Below are 19,395 nucleotides of genomic sequence, written 5' to 3' on the forward strand. Positions count from 1 at the left end.
TCCTAAAATTGCTTCTCACCTTTTCCAGCCCTCGGAGAGTGGGCATGGTAAGCTTAACTTCAGTTCTGTTACTGGAATTTTCTTAACGCTGTGTTTTATAAATTTACCTTTTATTAGATCTAGCCCATACCAATGTTTTTAGCTACCAGTGAGATTTTTCTGTAACCATGGGCTTTCTACCACCCCACAATCTGGTCCGGAACCACATGGGTGCTGGTGAGGTTTCATCCGTCGTAAAGGGCAATATCAAAAGCCTCTTTATGGAAACAGCTATTGTTGAAAACTTCAAATGGGGTTAGGGGAACAGCAAGATATGGCATAGTATTAGAGGATATGGGACTATGGGTGTATATCCAGCAGTTCTTAGGATGATCTTTAGAGTCCATGTCTTGGAGCAGGACTTGTTGATGCTTTATCAGTTTGTTGTCTCAGTTCTCCTTTAGTACCTCATAGAGAACTAGGGCAAGGGATGCAATTGCCATCAGCATAGTTCAGATAGGCAGGATTATCATCTTTGCTGCTGTCTTGGCTCAGGACCATTTTGCAGTGGCTGGCATGGATCCAAGTGTCTTTGACTTGGAGCTTGTAAAAAGTGACAGTGGTCAGTAGCACTTGAAATGGATCACTTTGTCTGGGTTCCAGTTGTGTGCCACTTATACAGTTGTGGTCTGGGATGGAGGAAACAACACAGTTATGAGTAACAGTCAAATGTTTGTGCAACTCCCCAAACATTCAGTGAGGGAACTGTAGAAGACCCACAGCTGTTGTGGGAAATACAACCCTGACTTAGTGACACTACCAAACATTATTTAATGTGGGGACAGCTTCTCTTTACCCCTTGGGAGAGTCCTCGCTGCCCAGGACAAGTGTGTTGCCGCAATGCACTTCTGGATATTTAATTTCAGAGTACCATTAAGGCATTCCACCTTCCCACTACTTTGTGGGTGATATCAAACATGGAAAGGCTGTTCTATCTCCAGAGTGGCCATGACCTGTTTCATAAGTTCTCCAGTGAAGGGAGTGCCTCGTCACTCTCTGGTTTCGTGTTCCCTTCATATCTGTAGACCACCTCACTTATCAATTTCTTGGCGGGTATTTTTGTGTTAGTTTTGGTCACTGCCCATGCTTCAGGCCACCCAGAGGAGGGGTCAATTTATATCGGGGCGTGTTCATAAGTATCCACCTTAGGTAGCTGTATGTAGTCCACATGCAGTCTCTGAAACGGTAATCTGGTTTTGGTGTGTATTTCTGTGGAACTTAAATAGGCCTACCGGGGTTATGTGTTTCACAAATGAGACATCCCTGAACGTACTTTGCAGCCACATTCGAGAACTCTCGGGCGCACCAGTTTTGTAGAACTACTGCACACATCACACCCTTTGAATTATGTTGTGGGGATTGTGCCAAGGCAAACATCATGGGGAATTTTCTTGGTAACAAAGCTGTTATTGTTGTCTAAATGGAAACAAACATGTATTTCCTTGATTACAGATGTTATAGATAGAATTATGAAGAATAATATGTATGAATAAACATATACAATCAGAAATGACTCATTTTCAAGTTACGACTTATACAGTACACATTACACTTTACGTTGTACACAGCACTGATGTCTTCAAGGGGGAACAGGACAATATGCCCATCTTCTTACATAGAGAATGATTTCTGGAAGTATTCCTGAGCCCAAACAGTGATTTGCACAACTGAATTGTGTCTCTTAAGGCAATGCCATCATAGGGCCTGTAGATCATGATAATCCCAAAATTGACTGTCGGCCTTGTTCACGGTGTGAATGGATTTCTCCAGGATCTCTGAATCTTCTCATGATATTATGCACTGTAGGTGGAGGTGTATTCAAAGCTGAGAGAATCCATCAATTTTGTCCTTGACAAATTGCGTACAGTTCAAGGTGAGAAAAAGCGCATGGAACTAGGTGCAGGCTAAAGCAAACAATGGGTTCAATGTATTTCTGACAAGGCCGGCATCAGCACCTGGCGTACCTGGGCAAGTGCCAGGACCCTGAGCAGGCAGGGAGGCCCACTCGCCGTCGGGGACACCTGCACACTATGGGGGCCCGGTGTCTGTGCTAGTGCAGACTCCCGCGAGTGGGCCCCTCCGCTTGGTCAGGGTCCCGGCACTTGTGATACTTACCTCTCCAAGCTCCACTGCTGCGGCATTTGATGACTGACGTTCAAGTCAGAGGGCGCGATGACGTCACGTCTGTGCACCCTCTGCCTGATCAGTCACAGTTCAGAGAGCTGGAAGACGACGACGCTGAGGAGTCCGGAGCAGAGCAGCAGCCAGCGATGAGAGGTATTTAATTTTTTTATGTTTGGAGCATTATATATGGGGACCATCATACTCTGGAGCATCATATATTGGGCCAATTATATAAGGAGAATGATATGGGCACATCATACCCTGGAGCATTATATATGGGGCCCATTATATTTAGAGCATTATATGGAGCCCATCATATACTGTATGGAACATCATATGGGACCCATTATGTATGGAGCAATATATGGGGCCCATTATACAGTACGGAGTAATACATAGGGCTCATTATACTGTATTGAGCAATATATCGGGCTCACTATTCTGTATGGAGCAATATATGTGGCTCATTATACTGTATGGAGCACTATATGAGGTCTATTATTCTGTATGGATAAATATATGGGGCTCATTATTCTGTATGGAGAATTATATGGAGCCTATTATTCTGAATGGAGCAAAATATGGTGCCCATAATACGGTACGGAGCAATATATGTGGCTCATTGTACTGTATGGAGCATTATACTGTATGGAGCATTGCATGGGGTTCATTATTTTGTATGGAGCATTATGTTTCTCATTATTCTGTATAGAGCAATATGTGGGGCTCATTATTATGTATGGAGCATTATGTGGTGCCCATAATACTGTATGCAGCAATATATGGGGCACTTTATTCTGTATGGAGCATTATGTGGTGCCCATAATTCTGTAAGGAGCAATATATGGGGCACATTATTCTGCATGGAGCATTATGTGATGCCCATAATACTGTATGGAGGACTATACTTTCTGGTTTCTGACCTATTGAAGAATTTACAATAGTTATCACTCATGTAATGTAAGAAGTGAAATCTTTGGCATTGTACAGTACTATACCTATATTTCTGTGCTGTAACTGTTCATTATGAATTGTGGTATGTGTTAAAGGGGCCCACTGAGACTCTCGCCCGGGGCCCACGAAATCCTGGAGCCGGCCACGATTTATGATATTCACCTTTTAGCTGGGATTTGGATTTCGCTACAGGGAGTCTCCAGGTCATCCCAGGAATAAGTCTTTGACTAACTTGCAATTTTCAGCTTATGACAATAACTAGGTCAAAAAGATTGAGTTGGGTCATACCCTAAAAGTCAGGTAGATGGACATCTAAGCTGGGATTGAACTAGGAAGCAAGTAAGAATCAAACTAAGGTCAATTTAAGCAATACTACAACCACAATTCAACACAAGTCAAGGGGCTGTGTAAGAAGTTGTTGGGAAACCTCTTATAGCCATATAGTCTTCATAGAAAACAGATCAAAAATTGAAAGTCAGTAATTTTTCCAATTAATTGGTAAAAATTAACTCATTATAAATTGATTGAAGGATCATATCCCCAAAATGTTGGACCTGGCTTGTGCCTACTATTGTGTAGCATCCAATCTTATTTTTACAACAGTCTGTAAATGATTAGGAAGTGAAGGAGTTTTGCTGGAGTGTTGGGAGAGAAATTTTATCCCAGTCTTGACTGCTTTGGGATTCTAGCTGTTTAACAGTCCAGACTTTTCCTTCCCAAATTCTTCATGTCATAATGCAACATATACCATATTTTTCAGATTATAAGACACACTTTTCCCCAAAAATTTTTGGGGAAAATGGGGGGTGCGTCCTATAATTCAAATATACCTTACCGGCTTCGGTACAGCAGGGTCTTAGGGTAGCTACTGGAGGAGGCAACAGTGATGCGTTGCCACAGGCTGGGATAAGGAGGTGTTTGGAGGTGCGACACTGTGGGTGTTCAGTGGTGCGGGTGCTCCACCAACATTTTGTGATAGCCCGGGACCCCTGCACTTCGATGCTTTACATTGCGGTGGACTTCGTGAAAATGGCTGCAGGGGCGGCGCGTGTACAGATGGAGATTTGGGCACCAAGATCACAGGAGATGAGATCTCAGTGCCAAGATCTCCATCTGCACATGCGCCGCCCGACAACCATCTTCCCAGAGTCCACCGCAAAGTAAACCATGGAAGTATGGGGGCTCTGAGCTTTCACAAAATGCACCACTGAACACCTGCAGCGTCGCACATCCAAACACCCCTTTCTCCCAGTCCAGGGTCCGCAGCATCGCCCCACTCCTGCCTCCACCAGCAGCGACCCTGGGACCCCGCATCACCACAACCACCACCCCCGGTAAGCAATAAGACGCATGGATTGTAAGAAGCACCACCATTTTATTTTTTTAAAATGTTTTTTTTCCTATTTTTCTCCTCAAAATTTGGGGTGTGTCTTGTAATTCGGTGTGTCTTATAAACTGCAAAATACGGTACTTCTATTGGTGAACGGACTAGTCTGCACATGGCCAGTTCATCACCTGAACTCTTCTACCGCAAATCCATGTTGGTGTGATGTGATGGATGCAGTATGTAGTTTAGCATTGTCTTGCTGAAATATGCAAGGCCTTTCTTGAAATGGATATTGTCTGCATAATGTGCTGTAGATGGTGGAATATTCAAAGTCTTTGCAATTCTGCATTCAGAAGCATTGTTGTGAAATCGTTCCACAATTTGTAGACTCAGTTGATCACAGATTGTTGAAACTCTGACAATCTTTGCTTTTGAGACTCTGCCCCTCTAGCATGTTTTTTTTATATACAATCATATGACTTAGGCCACATTCACACATTCAGTATTTGGTCAGTATTTTACATCAGTGTTTGTAATCCAAAACCAGGAGTGGGTGATAAATGCAGAAGTGGTGCATATGTTTCTATCATACTTTTCCTCTAATTTCCCCACTCCTGGTTCTCACTTACAAATACTGATGTAAAATTTTGACCAAATACTGAACGTGGGAATGTGACTGTAGTTGAATATTGACCCTCAAGCTGTTTTTCATTAGTAGTACTTACTTTTCCTTCCTTTTTGTTAATCCTTTCACTGCTTTTTTGTGATGTATTGCTGCCATCAATTTTTAACCCCTTAACGACCAGAGGTATTTTTGGTTTTGCATTTTCATTTTTTGGTCCCCTTCTTCCCAGAGCCATAACGTTTTTATTTTTTGGTCAGAATGGCCATGTGGGGGCTTGTTTTTTGTGGGACAAGTTGTACTTTTGAACAACACCATTAGTTTTACCATGTTGTGTACCAGAAAACAGGAAAAAAATTCCAAGTGTGGTGAAATTGCAAAAAAAGGGCAATCCCACACTTGTTTTTTTTTTGTTTGTTTTTTTAATTACTATGTTCACTAAATGCTAAAGCTGACCTGCCATTATGATTCTCCAGGTCATTACGAATTCATAGACACCAAATATGTCACGGCTCTCTTTTATCTAAGTAATGAAAAAAACTTCCAAAGTTTGTTTAAAAAAAAATTGCGCCATTTTCCAATACCCGTAGTGTCTCCATTTTTCGTGATCTCAGGTTGGGTGAGGGCTTATTTTTTGCGTGCCGAGCTGACGTTTTTAATAATACCATATTGGTATAGATACGTTCTTTTGATCGCCCTTTATTGCATTTTAATGCAATGTTGCGGCGACCAAAAAAAGTAATTCTGGCGTTTTGCCTTTTTTTCTTGCTATGCTGATAAGCAATCAGGTTAATTTTTTTTATTGATAGATTGGATGATTCTGAACACGGGGATATCAAATATGTGTATGTTTGATATTTTGGGGGGGGGGTTGCTTTATTTTGAATGGGACGAAAGGGGGGTGATTTGAACTTTTATATTTAAAAAAAAATTCTCTTGGCATGCTTCAATAGTCTCCATGGGAGACTAGAAGCTGCCACAACCCGATCGGCTCTGTTTCATAGAGGCGATGATCCACTCGCCTCTATGTAGTAGAATTACTTGCTTGCTATGGGCACCAACCACTGGGTGGCGCTCACAGCAAACCGACAGTGACAACGATAGAGGTCTCCAGAAGACCTCTGGTTGTCATGCCAATGAACCAGTGACCCGCGATCACGTGACGGGGGTCACCGGTAGGCGGATTTCCGGCCTGATGGCCGGAAGCGCTTGTTAAATGCCGCTGTCAACTCTTGACATCAGCATTTAATGGGTTAATAGCCGTGGGTGGATCGCGATTCCACCCGCGGCTGTTCCAGAACATGTCAGCTGTTCAAAACAGTTGACATGTGCCGGGAAAGATGAGGGCTTACCACTGGAGCCCACATCAAAGGGAGGGAGTCCGACATCTGCTTAAATGTAAGCCCGATGTCGGAACGAGGTTAAAGGAGTTAACTTTTTCAATAAAATGGATAAATATCTAACTTTCAACTTTTAATATGTGTTTTACATTCTGTTGTGAAGAAAATATGACTTTAGCCCCTTCACCCCTGGGCCGTTTTCTGTGTTTTTTTTTATTTATTTTTTTATATTAACATCAATATAGCCATATAAGGACTTGTTTTTTTCAGAATGAGTTGTACTGTTGAAGGGTTTTATTGATTTTACTGGGAAAAGGAAACAAATTCCAAATGCTGTAAAATTGCAAAAAAATGTGTAATTCCACAATATTTTTTTTTAATTAAAGGGCCACTGTCACCCTTTCCAGCCGTTATAAACTAAAAGAGCCACCTTGTGCAGCAGTAATGCTGCATTCTAACAAGGTGGCTATTTTAGTTTTTGGTGCATGTGATGTCACACGGCCAGAGCTCACTGCGCCTGCCCCACACAGTAGTACACAGCGCAGGCGCCGGATTTCAAGCAAAAACAGCGCGGAGGGGGCGGCACCCGGAGTCCATGAATATTTGAGTGACGACAGTGTGGCGGTTCAAGCAGGGGGGTGAGGACCTGCCTCCCTGGATAAAGACAGGTACTTTGGAGAAGTTATAAAACGCTTTATTTTGGGAATACATGCACCAAAAATTAAAAGAGCCACCTTGTTAGAATGCAGCATTACTGCTGCACAAGGTGGCTCTTTTAATTTATAACGGCTGGAGGGGGTGACCGTGGCCCTTTAACCATATTCACTATATGGTAACGTTTCTCTGGCACTATGATTCCACAGGTCAGTATGAGTACACAGATAACAAACATATATAGTTTATTATTTTGTTTAAGTGGTGAAAAATACCATATTTTTCATATTATAAGACCCACTTTTCTCCCCCAAAATTTGGGGGAACAATGGGGGTGTGTCTTGTCAGAGGCAGAAGTCGGGCGATGACTGCAGGCCCCAGGCTGGCATGACAAGGTGTTTGGTGATGCGAGAGCTCTTCCAACATTTTGTGAAAGCCCGTAGCTCTGCACTTTCCATGCTCTTTTACGCGGTGGACTCCGGTAAAATGGCCGCCCTAGGCGGCGTATGCACAAATTGAGATCTTGGCACTGAGATCTCCTCTTCCAAGATCTCTGCTCTTGAAATCTCAGTTGCGCATGCGCCACCTCCGGGGACCATTTTCCCAGAGTTCATCGCATTAGAAAATATGGAAGGTGGTGTGGGGTTCTGGTTTGTCAGAAAATGTTGCCAGAGCCTTCGCACTACTGAACACCTTGTCGTACCAGCCTGGGACCCACAGCCATGGCCCAACTCCTGCTGTCGCTGAACACTCTGTCCTACTAGCCTGGAGCCCACAACATCTGCCTACGCCACCAGCTACCCTTCTACCTCGGACCCCGCACCACCATTGCTGTCCCTCAGGTTTGTTAGAGAAATTTTTTTTTCTTATTTTCCTCCCCACAATTTAAGGTGCATCTTATAAACCAATGCGTCTCATAATCTGCAAAATGGTAATTCCGAAATTTGTATGAAAAAAAGTTTTTGCTTTTGTCTCCATTTTCTGAGACCTGTACCGATTAAATTTTTTGGGATCAAAAGCTGGGTGAGGGCTTAGTTTTTGTGCCCTGTGCTGATGTTTTATTGTTACTATTTTGAAATAGATATGATGTTTTGATCACCTCTTACTGCATTTTATTGCAATGTTGCAGCGACCAAAAAAAAACCCATATTTCTGGCATCTAGATTTTTTTCTCATTGCGCTTTTTACCAATCAGATTAATTTACTATATATTTCGATAGATTAGACATTTCTGAATGCAGCGATACCAAATATGTGCATTTTTTTACTCTTTTATTTTCAATTTGGCAAAAGAGGGATGATTTGAACTTTTGTGTTAGTGTTTTTAAAAATATGAAGAAAAACTAATTCTCACTTTTTACTTTAATAGTCCCTTTAGGAAACTTGAAGCTGTGATCATCCGATCGCCTGTGTTATGCTTCAGAACTGCTATGTATAGCAGAAATCATTATCTTCTATGAACGTCGGCCAAGAACACATCACTTGCGCACCAATGGGAGAGTGGAATGATGAGCGTCCCACCGATGCTTGCTAAATCCCGCTGTGTGAGATTGATAGCGGGATTTAACAGATTAACAGCTGTTAAAGGCTGATTAAATGTGCAGGGAAAGATGCTGGCTCAGCGCTAGAGCCTGTATCAAAGTCAGGGACGAGATATGTGACATATATTTATGTCCTATTTTGCGAAGGGGTTAAGAGATTTACAAGTCATTGCATTCTTATTTTCTTTACATTTTACACAGCATCCCAATGTTTTTAGAATTGGGGTTGTTCGAGGTCTTTAGCTGCAGCCAATGTCTTACTCCATTCAAAATCTAATTTTACTACAAATTGTATAGACACTTTAATAAATGTTATAAAATGTATGTTAAGATTAATATGACTAAAACTCACTGTTATTGAATAATACCAATGGTTTCATTTTTGGCAGATGACTGTACCTGGAGCGCAACGGAACATATGATATTTTCAGATGTTAAAGAAGATGACCGTAGTATCACACCAGATACATATGAAGAGTATACCATTATCCAAGATATACCTCCAGCCTTTCACAGCATAGATGTATCATCTGATGCCTTTCAGCAGGTTCTTTCTACTGATTCATCACAGACTTTTAAACAAAATAAAAATGACCAAAGGGATGGTGAACATCAAAGAGATCACACAAGAAAGAAGAAATGTTCATGTTCAGAATGTGGAAAACGTTTTACAGACAAAACAAATCTTGCTATACATCAGAGAATTCACACAGGGGAGAAGCCATTTTCATGTTCAGAATGTGGGAAATGTTTTAATAAGAAAGCAATTCTTATTGAACATCAGAGAATTCACACAGGGGAGAAGCCATTTAAATGTTCAGAATGTTGGAAATGTTTTAATAAGAAAACAAATCTTGTTATACATCAGAGAAGTCACACAGGGGAGAAGCCATTTTCATGTTCAGAATGTGGGAAATGTTTTAATCAGAAATCACAACTTATTATACATCAGAGAATTCACACAGGGGAGAAGCCATTTTTATGTTTAGAATGTGGGAAATGTTTTAATAAGAAAACAAATCTTGTTACACATCAAAGAATTCACACAGGAGAAAAGCCATTTTCATGTTCAGAATGTGGGAAATGTTTTATAGACAGATCAACTCTTGTTAGACATCAAAGAAGTCACACAGGGGAGAAGTTATTTTCGTGTCCAGAATGTGGGAAATGTTATTCTCAGAAATATGATCTTACTACCCATCGGAAAACTCACACAGGGGAGAATCAATTAACTTGTCCAGTGTGTGGGAAATTTTTTGTACAGAAAAGATATCTTGTTACACATATGAGACATCACACAGGGTAAAATGCATTTTCATGTACAGAATGTGGGAAATATTTTTCAAACAAATCAAATCTTGTTATGCGTTAGAGAAGTCACACAGGGGATAAGCCATTTTCATGTTCCTAATGTGGGAAATATCTTACATCTAAATCAAATCTTCTTAGACATCAGATTATTTACATGGGATGAAAAATATTTTCATGTTTTCAATGTGGGAAATATTTTAACCAAAAATCTATTTTTGTTGCACATCAGAGCACTCACATAGGGGAGTTGCATTTTGAATCTAAATAACTCCCCCATATGCTAAATGGGCAACTTGACAGTGCCACCTGTGTTGCTTTTGGATGCAATTTTCTGGCATGTGCACTCACTACCTGTTCCTCAGAATAATTCTGAATAGGGTTTTCTGATTCAGAAAGCCCATTTCTAAGCTGCAGTTTGTTTTAAATAAAAAGAATAACTGTCCTTTGCTCACAGTCCCTTGGTGCAGCACTGAGATCCTGCCACTGCTCTATTTTCTGCAGTGTGTCTTCCAAGCAAAATTGCCAAAAAGGGTGTAGATATAAGGGTGTCAGTCTCAAAAATGGCAATCCTAGTGGATGCTGCTCTTTCCAGTTACTGCAAGAGCAGCCCTGAAAAGATAAAAAGATTATCTAGGTGCAGTAAGGGCTCATTCATAGTGAATGGGGCTGTTCACATGTCCATGATTTTTCATGGACAGAGCAGTTTCCTCAAAATCATGGACACATATCTAATATGGTTTCAAGTGTTGGATCAAAATCGGCAATGCAAGTGCATGGGCCTGTAAAAAATTAGTCAGTATTCTGATGACATTCGATTCGAGTGTGGTGCTATTTTCATTGCCTGTTAGATAGGAGAAGGTAGAGAAACTTTTTTCACGTTTGAGAAAAACTAAAGAAATGTTGCCAAACTCTGATAAAACTCTAAGGAAATTATGACTGAAATATATTATTATTATTATTATTTATTGTTATAGGGCCATTTATTCCATGGCGCTTTACATGTAAGGAGGGGTATACATAATAAAAACAAGTACAATAATCTTAAACAATACAAGTCATAACTGGTACAGGAGGAGAGAGGACCCTGCCCGCGAAGGCTCACAATCTACAAAGGATGGGTGAGAATACAGTAGGCGAGGGTTTTGTCGATCTGTGGTTACTGCAGGTTATAGGCTTGTCGGAAGAGGTAGGTCTTAAGGATCTTTTTGAAAGTTTCGATGGTAGGTGAGAGTCTGATGTGTTGTGGTAGAGAGTTCCAGAGTAGGGGTGATACGCGAGAGAAATCTTGTATACGATTGTGGGAAGAGGAGATAAGAGGGGAGTAGAGAAGGAGATCTTGTGAGGATCGGAGGTTGCATGTAGGTAAGTACCATGAGACGAGGTCACAGATGTATGGAGGAGACAGGTTGTGGATAGCTTTGTATGTCATGGTTAGGGTTTTGTACTGGAGTCTCTGGGCAATGGGGAGCCAGTGAAGGGATTGACAGAGGAGAGAAGCTGGGGAATAGCGGGGGGGACAGGTGGATTAGTCGGGCAGCAGAGTTTAGAATAGATTGGAGGGGTGCAAGAGTGTTCGAGGGGAGGCCACAGAGCAGGAGCATGCAGTAGTCAAGGCGAGAGATGATGAAGGCATGGACTAGGGTTTTTGCAGATTCTTGGTTGAGGAATGAACGGATTCGTGAAATATTTTTGAGTTGAAGTTGGCAGGAAGTGGAAAGGGCTTGGATATGTGGTTTGAAGGAGAGATCAGCGTCAAGGATTACCCCGAGGCAGCGAGCTTGTGGGACTGGGGAGAGTGGGCAGCCATTTACTGTAATGGATAAATTTGTTGGGGGGGTCACGTGAGATGGGGGAAAGATGATGAATTCTGTTTTGTCCATGTTAAGTTTCAGAAATCTAGCGGAGAAGAAGGATGAAATAGTGGACAGACATTGAGGGATTCTGGTTAGTAGGGAGGTGATATCTGGTCCAGAGATGTAGACCTGTGTGTCATCAGCATAGAGATGATACTGAAAGCCATAAGATTCTATGAGCTGTCCCAGGCCAAAGGTGTAAATGGAGAAGAGCAGGGGCCCTAGGACTGAACCTTGTGGGACTCCGACAGATAGGGGGCGAGGTCAGGAGGTGGTGTGTGAGTGGGAGACGCTGAATGTCCGGTCTGTTAGGTATGATGAGATCCAGGATAGGGCCAAGTCTGTGATGCCAAGGGATGAGAGGGTCTGTAATAATAGGGAATGGTCCACTGTGTCAAAGGCAGCCGAAAGGTCCAGGAGGAGGAGGACAGAGTAGTGTCGCTTGCTCTTGGCGGTTAAGAGGTCATTGGTGACCTTAGATAGGGCAGTTTCAGTGGAGTGGTGTGACCGGAAGCCAGATTGTAAGGTCGAAGAGGGAGCAAGAAGAGAGATGGGAGGACAGTTCAAGGTAGATGTGTTGTTCCAGTAGTTTGGAGGCATAGGGGAGAAGTGATATAGGGCGATAGCTAGATACAGAGGATGGGTCAAGAGAGGGATTTTTGAGGATAGGTGTGATGGAGGCATGTTTAAAGCTTGAGGGGAAAATAGCAGTTGTTAGTGATAGGTTGAAGAGATGGGTTAGGGTTGGGATGAAGACTGTGGTGAGGTTTGGGATGAAGTGGGATGGGATCGGGTCAAGTGCACAGGTGGTGAGATGTGATCTTGAGAGTAGAATGGAGAGTCGATCTTGATATGATGAAATTCGGTCACTTGACTAGTACCTGAAAAAACTGACATGTGAAAGCGCCGTTAGCCAGTTGGAAGTTATAGCAGATTCTAAGAGGGATATAATAGTTTGTCACCAAGAGCGCCCCAAATGTTTTCCTGTCTTCCTAGTGTCAGGGATCAGCATGTGCTTGAATAGGTTGATAAATTACTGCAGGGGCTGGCGAAGATCCAAGTGTCATGGTCAACATGTGAATGAATACAGATAGAATAAGTGATAGATAGATGATCCTTAAAATTAATTTAAAGATTTAGGCTGCAAGCTGAAGGGGAGGACCTCCAAAGTGGTATTCCCTGGAAAAGTGTCTGATTCATACACAACACAGTAGACACAGTGGGATCTTAAGGAGCTAAATGTATGGTTTATGTCTTGGTTCAGAGCTGAAGGATTTGGGTTACTTGAGCAGTGAGCAGATTTTTCATTGCAATACAATCTGTATTCTGCAGATAAATTGCTCCTGAAGGAAAAGGATCAAAGCCATTTTAAGTAAAATCCCGTCAAAAGACAAGGGATCACTCACTCCGCCTAGAGAAAGAAAGGTTCAGTCTCCAGAGGTGACACACCTTTACGTTGAAAACTATTAATCTGAAGAACAGCTGACCTCAGGACTTGGTCACAGCAAGAACCATTAATGATTTCAAAAACAATTGTTTAAATGCCTTAGTAGAAAATAACAAATGCTTATGTAAATGCAAATGCTTATGTAAAGCTGTTTCTGAATATTTGGTTCACTATAAACAAGTCTGAAAGAGGTGAAAATTATCTCTTCTAGAACAGACTGGATCATGTATTATGGTGGTACACATACCCCTTTCCTTTATCATTTCACATCCCTCAGTTGAACTTCACTGAAATATTTTTGGCATCTTCTTGCACCTGGCATCTCTGGAGTCTCCTTTGCTAAAAAAGCAGCGACATCATAACTTTGAGACTCCTTGTCAGCGCAGGAAACGCTAAAGATGCGGAGAGCCGGAAGATGCTAAAATAGCTCACTTGAGACCGCATCAGTGGTGTGATCAAAGAAGTTTACTAAAGCTGGGCTTTGATGAGTGTGAGTTTTGAAAATTTCTTTTATAAATGTTTATTATTCTCTGGAGTCTAGATTGATCTTAGTAATGTACATTTGATTCTAGAAAAGGTTGACTGTTTTGAAATTCAAATTTGACAACTTTGCCGAACTTTAAAAGAAAAATGAAATACCTCCAATTGCTCTGAAACGATGTTGCACCCAAAAAACGCTATTCAAATGGAAAAAAAATTCCAGATTGCAGCCACTTAAAATCTCCAAAGCTTTATTGTAGTAAAAACATCTTGAACGTCCACGGTGGAGGATAGAAAAACGCTCATGTGCGTTTCTGGTATGCTGCCCTTGATCAGTGAGCTAAATACAAACCACGTGACAAGAAATTTAAAACACATATTAACCAATCATGAAAAGAAAAGACCACGTGAATACAGGCAGTTCATTGCAGTGTATAGTGAACTCTAGTTACATTGCTGTAATACATATATGAAAAAATTCTAATTAACACACATTATATGGTTCCCATAATATTTAACCAACTTCATTAGTTTCACATAGGTATTAGTTCTAATAAATCAACATTGTGTCGTTCCTATAGTTCAATCCTTTAGATTGTTTGGTGTCTAACTTTATTATCCAAAATGTTTCTTTATGACATTTTTTCCTACAATCATCTCCTCTAGTCAGGCGATCTACCTTTTCAAGTACCATAAACAATGAAATCCTGGACATTTCCATTATGAATTTCTAAGAAGTGTTTTGTTGCACTAGAATGAGTTTTAGTGTTAATATTAATATTAAATAGATGTTCCAAGATCCTTTTTTAAGTTTTCGAATTGTGAAGCCTATGTACTTTAAATTGCATATATTACATTGTATACAATACACTACATACTTGGTATCACATTTAATAAAGGAATTTATATTATAGATGTCATTAATTTTATGTATCTTTTGTGCCAAGGAGCATATATTAACACTTGGTACCTGCACATTTTAAGTTGCGGTTTCTGGTACATACTGGGAGATGGACTATTTACAAGGGATCAAACTTTTTTAGCCACACATTTGTGACCTTTTGGAAGAATATGATTGAAGACAGGGTCTTGAAAAGGGATAGATAGATATATTTATTGATAATATTTTTTATCTCATTATACTGGGGGCTATAAGTGTGCTGAAAACAACCATTTTGTCCCCATTTTTTTTTCTTTACGTGCGGCAGCACTTCGGCCGTTCTGTAGGCAGGGTTACATCCACCTGTGCTCTACAAAACAGTGGCAGTGCAGGGGGATCATGTCTCCTCACTCTACTGTGGGGCTCCGTGTGGGCCCCCCTGAGCAGGGGACGAACTTCCTACATATGACCTTTAAGCTCAAATTTATTTAGGACATCCACAAAATCGCCCACCCTAAAGACAGGAGCCTTCCTACATCTGCGGTTAGAACCTCTTTTGACCCAGTCACTAACTAGCAAAAGACCCATTTCCACCTCTCTCCACACCTTAATTAATTCAAGAAGAAAATCTCTCCTCCTCTGGCATAGAGGACTGTAACCCTGAAAAGTTCCCAAATACTGGATGAAACCCCCCGCAGCAAAAACAAGGTGAGGTCCCAATAGTCATAGAGGTACAGTTATTTACAGCAATCTTGGCAAGGGACAGAAGCTTCACTCAGTTTTCCTAATTCAAAATCCGGAATCAAAACATCTCAAGTACTGCTCTACCTCCTGGTTCATCCTTTCTGTTTGCCCATTAGTCTCGGGATGATAATCTGAGGAATAAGACAGCTTGATACCCAATCTGGGGCAAAAACTACACCAAATGCCAGCTGGAAATTGAACCCCTCTATTGGAAATTTTTTTGGGAACCTCATGCAATTTAACGATAAGAGAAATTAACAAAGTTTCAGTTAAATTCTCTTAACAGTGACTTTTAACGTGAGACCAAATTAACTGTTTTGCTAAAACGGACCACCACCCACACAACTGTATTACCACCAGAGGTAGGCAACTCAGTGAAAAAGTTTATGGACAAATGGGTCCAGAGCTGCGATGGAACACCGTTAGGCAAGAGATAACCTGCTGTGGCTTGACGAGAGACTTTAGCCTTGGCACAGACTGTATTTACGGACATACTTTTCAATATTTTCATGAGCTTTCTGCCACCAAAAGGACCTAGAAAAAGAGCTCCAAGTGGCAGAAGAACCTGGATGTCCAGCTAAAACGGAATCATGCAATTAATTAGGAAGATCTTTGTGTAAAGAGGGCAGTACATAAAGTTTGAATACGTAAACCTGGTGTACTATAGTGAGTAGCCTTATTGTGCTGCTTAAGATCTAGCCCCTCGCTAAGAATCTTGACTGGATTTTCGTCCCTCAACTCTGAGACAAATCAAAGGGACAAAGCATCAGCCTTAACGTTCTTAGATTCGGGGAGATAAGTAACGCAGAATTAAAACTGGGCAAAAAAAGGACCCAGACACGCTTGGTGTTTAAGCACTTAGCAGCATCACCTTATGTCTTGACAGCTCCAACCAATGTCTCCAATCCTCAAATGCTCTTTTAACTGCCAGAATTTCTCGTCACAAATATCCTAATTAGACTCTGAGAGAACTTCTAGGAAAAAAGCACAACCATGTAAATACCCACTTTTTTAGTGAAAGAAAAGCTCCTATCGACCTTTGAGAAAGCTGCCTTGAGAGCAGAAATAGCCTTTACCACCTCGACTGACCAAGAAGAAAAATCTGTTCCCTTCTTAGTCATGTGAGTTAAAGGCTTATCTATGACTGAAAAGTCCTTAAAGGGACTCTGTCACCTGAATTTGGCGGGACTGGTTTTGGGTCATATGGGCGGAGTTTTTGGGTGTTTGATTCACCCTTTCCTTACCCGCTGACTGCATGCTGGCTGCAATATTGGATTGAAGTTGATTCTCTGTCCTCCATAGTACATGCCTGCACAAGGCAATCTTGCCTTGCGCAGGCGTGTACTATGGAGGACAGAGAATGACCTTCAATCCAATATTGCAGCCAGCATGCAGCCAGCGGGTAAGGAAAGGGTGAATCAAACACCCAAAAACTCCGCCCATATGACCCAAAACCAGTCCCGCCAAATTCAGGTGACAGGTTCCCTTTAACACACTTCTGTTAAAAATTTGCAAAGCCAAGAAATCTCTGTAATGCTTTCAGATTACTCTGTTGAACTTAATGACAGCTTGTACCTTAAGAGGGTCCATCCGTAACCCCAATTCAGAAACCAAATGTCCTAAGAACTGGACTTGCTGTACTTCAAACTGACATTTCTCCAGTTTAGCAAATAAATGGTTGTTATGTAGAACTTGGAGAACCTGTCTGACATGCTCACGATGCTCTTCAACGAGAACGCTAGTAAATCAGTATATCATAAGTCTACCTACCAAAGAGCAAAAAATGTAATTTATGAAATTTTGAAAGACTGCTCAAGCATTATACTGTGCTGCACTATATGGGGCCATAAAACTGTGGGGCACTATAATGTGCCTCAGATAGTGCTCGTCTTCCTTCATTAGCGTCCCTGGCGCCTGCGCTGTAAATTGGAAGGGCAGCGCAACTGCGTATGCCCGAAAAAAAAAAAACTTACATCGCAGGCGCCGGGGACGCTAATGAAGGAAGAGGAGGCGGTGTGCAGAGGCCCTGAGTGACGGCTGTGGTGTGTCTGTGTTAGGGGGGAAAGACCTGCCCCCCTGGTGATTTCAAGGTATGAGGGGCACATTATAAAAGCGATTATTGCAGCATTGGCAGGGACCAGAACTAAAAGAGCCACCTTGTCAGAATGCAGCATTAGTGCTGCACAAGGTGGCTCTTTTAGTTACAAACGTCTGGGGGGTGACAGGTTCCCTTTAAGCAAAATACGAAAACCCAGGGTGAGAAACAGTGAATGATGAACATATAAAACCACACCCAGATTTTGATTGGGCTAACCAGCAGCATTTGGACAGAGAGGATAGGGCAATAGCTCAGCAGACAGAGGAACCGACCATGCGGCAACAGGTCACCATTAGTGATGAGCGAATATACTCGTTACTCGAGATTTCCCAAGCATGCTCAGGCGTCTTCCGAGTATTTTTTAGTGTTCGGAGATTTAGTTTTCCTCACCGTAGCTGAATGATTTACATCTCTTTGCCAGCTTGATTACATGTGGGGATTCCCTAGCAACCAGGCAACCCCCACATGTACTTATGCTGGCTAACAGATGTAAATCATTCAGCTGCAGCGATGAAAACTAAATCTCCGAGCACTAAAATATACTTGGAGTACACCCGAGCGTGCTCGGGAAATCTCGAGTAACGAGTATATTCGCTCATCACTAGTCACCATATCAAATCCCCCAAACTGAGCCATGGCAACTGGCTCAGAATCAAGGGAAAGATTTGACTTTGGTAGAGCAGATTTTGCTGGATTGATTTATGGAAGCCATATTGCTTTTCAAGATCCATTGAGCCACTAAAAATATAGAAACCTCGGTTATTCAATTCATCGATGATGGACCCGAGTGTTTTTTTGGGGGGGATAAGTAGAAGTACGCACACTCGGCTCGACTCAGTAAACGTCATTTCACGCGGCTTGGCTCTGTCAACGTTGTACACACAAGCGACTCAGCTCTGTCCATGACGTACACACACGCAGCTTGACTTCGTCCAGGTCGTAAACACGTGGCTCGGCTCTGTAACGTCTTATGCACACATGGCTTGGATTTGTCCACATTGTGTGCACACACAGCTTCGCACCGTTCCCGTCGTATGCACATGGCTCCACATCATCCACATGCAGCTCTGCTTTGTACACACACTGCTCTGCTACATCCATACTGTAAGCAAAACCTTCAAGAAACAAAATGAGCAAAACCCCTACTGTAACAAAGTAATTAAAAAGCAAAAGTGCATTTAAATAACAGAGTTTTTAGTAATACTGTTTTTGATCAAAAACAGCATAAAAGCCATCCCACCGCGACAAGGTGACTCTGATAGGGACGGGACCTACGCTGTCTAATATTAAAAACCTTACACGTGTCAGAGTTGACCTCAGTGTGTGAATAAGGGCAGACAAAAGGACTGGGTCCTAATCTATGGACACCAGTCTGGGAAGCCTTTAAATGTTTATGTGCTGCATGAATACAAACTTAATCCAAGCTTAATTTTCGTGTTTTATCCACCCTGTAAACCCCTCCTGACCCCACACATAAACTTCCCCTCATCCAGCCCCATGACAACCAGCACAGCAGAGTCCTGTATACATACACTGAGACCCCTGATCATGTGACCACTGACTCCTCCCCTCCTGTGACCTCATCACAGGTCCTGTGCGCACCTTACTAGCGGTGGATACCGCGTATGTCCATAGTGTCCCGGGGCGCACTGACGGCTCCTTGGTGCCTCATCGCTATATATTCCTTTGGCTTACCGCCATTTGACAGCCTTGTGCTATCTTTCCCGGTATTTTTCTTACCAGAATCTTTTGATTGATGCAAATTAAAGTAACCAATCTCTCTGGGGCCATACAAGCATACAAGTGTATCTAGCACACTGATGAAGGTCCAGTATCGACCAAAACGTTTGTGATTACTGTATGTAATAAATCCCCACCTTTTGCATCACAACACTTTGGAGTGTGCTAGTCACTTTATACGTTCAGGTTTGGGTACCTATGACTGTGCACCTCACCATTTCAGGCTGTGCTTTGCATTTTC

General features: G+C 41.9%; 1 protein-coding gene across 1 annotated transcript in view; it reads left to right on the top strand.

The window, feature by feature from the left end:
* Nucleotides 1-14,605, top strand: part of LOC138664138 (oocyte zinc finger protein XlCOF7.1-like) — a 74,149-nt gene extending 59,544 nt beyond the window's left edge. Inside the window, exon 11 of the mRNA XM_069750579.1 lies at nucleotides 8,991-14,605. Coding sequence (XP_069606680.1) covers nucleotides 8,991-9,907 — 917 coding nt within the window. The 3' untranslated portion in view covers nucleotides 9,908-14,605. The remainder of the gene's footprint in view (nucleotides 1-8,990) is intronic.
* Nucleotides 14,606-19,395: the final 4,790 nt, after the last annotated feature.

Source organism: Ranitomeya imitator, chromosome 2 (assembly GCF_032444005.1).
Source record: "Ranitomeya imitator isolate aRanImi1 chromosome 2, aRanImi1.pri, whole genome shotgun sequence".
NCBI lineage: Eukaryota > Metazoa > Chordata > Amphibia > Anura > Dendrobatidae > Ranitomeya > Ranitomeya imitator.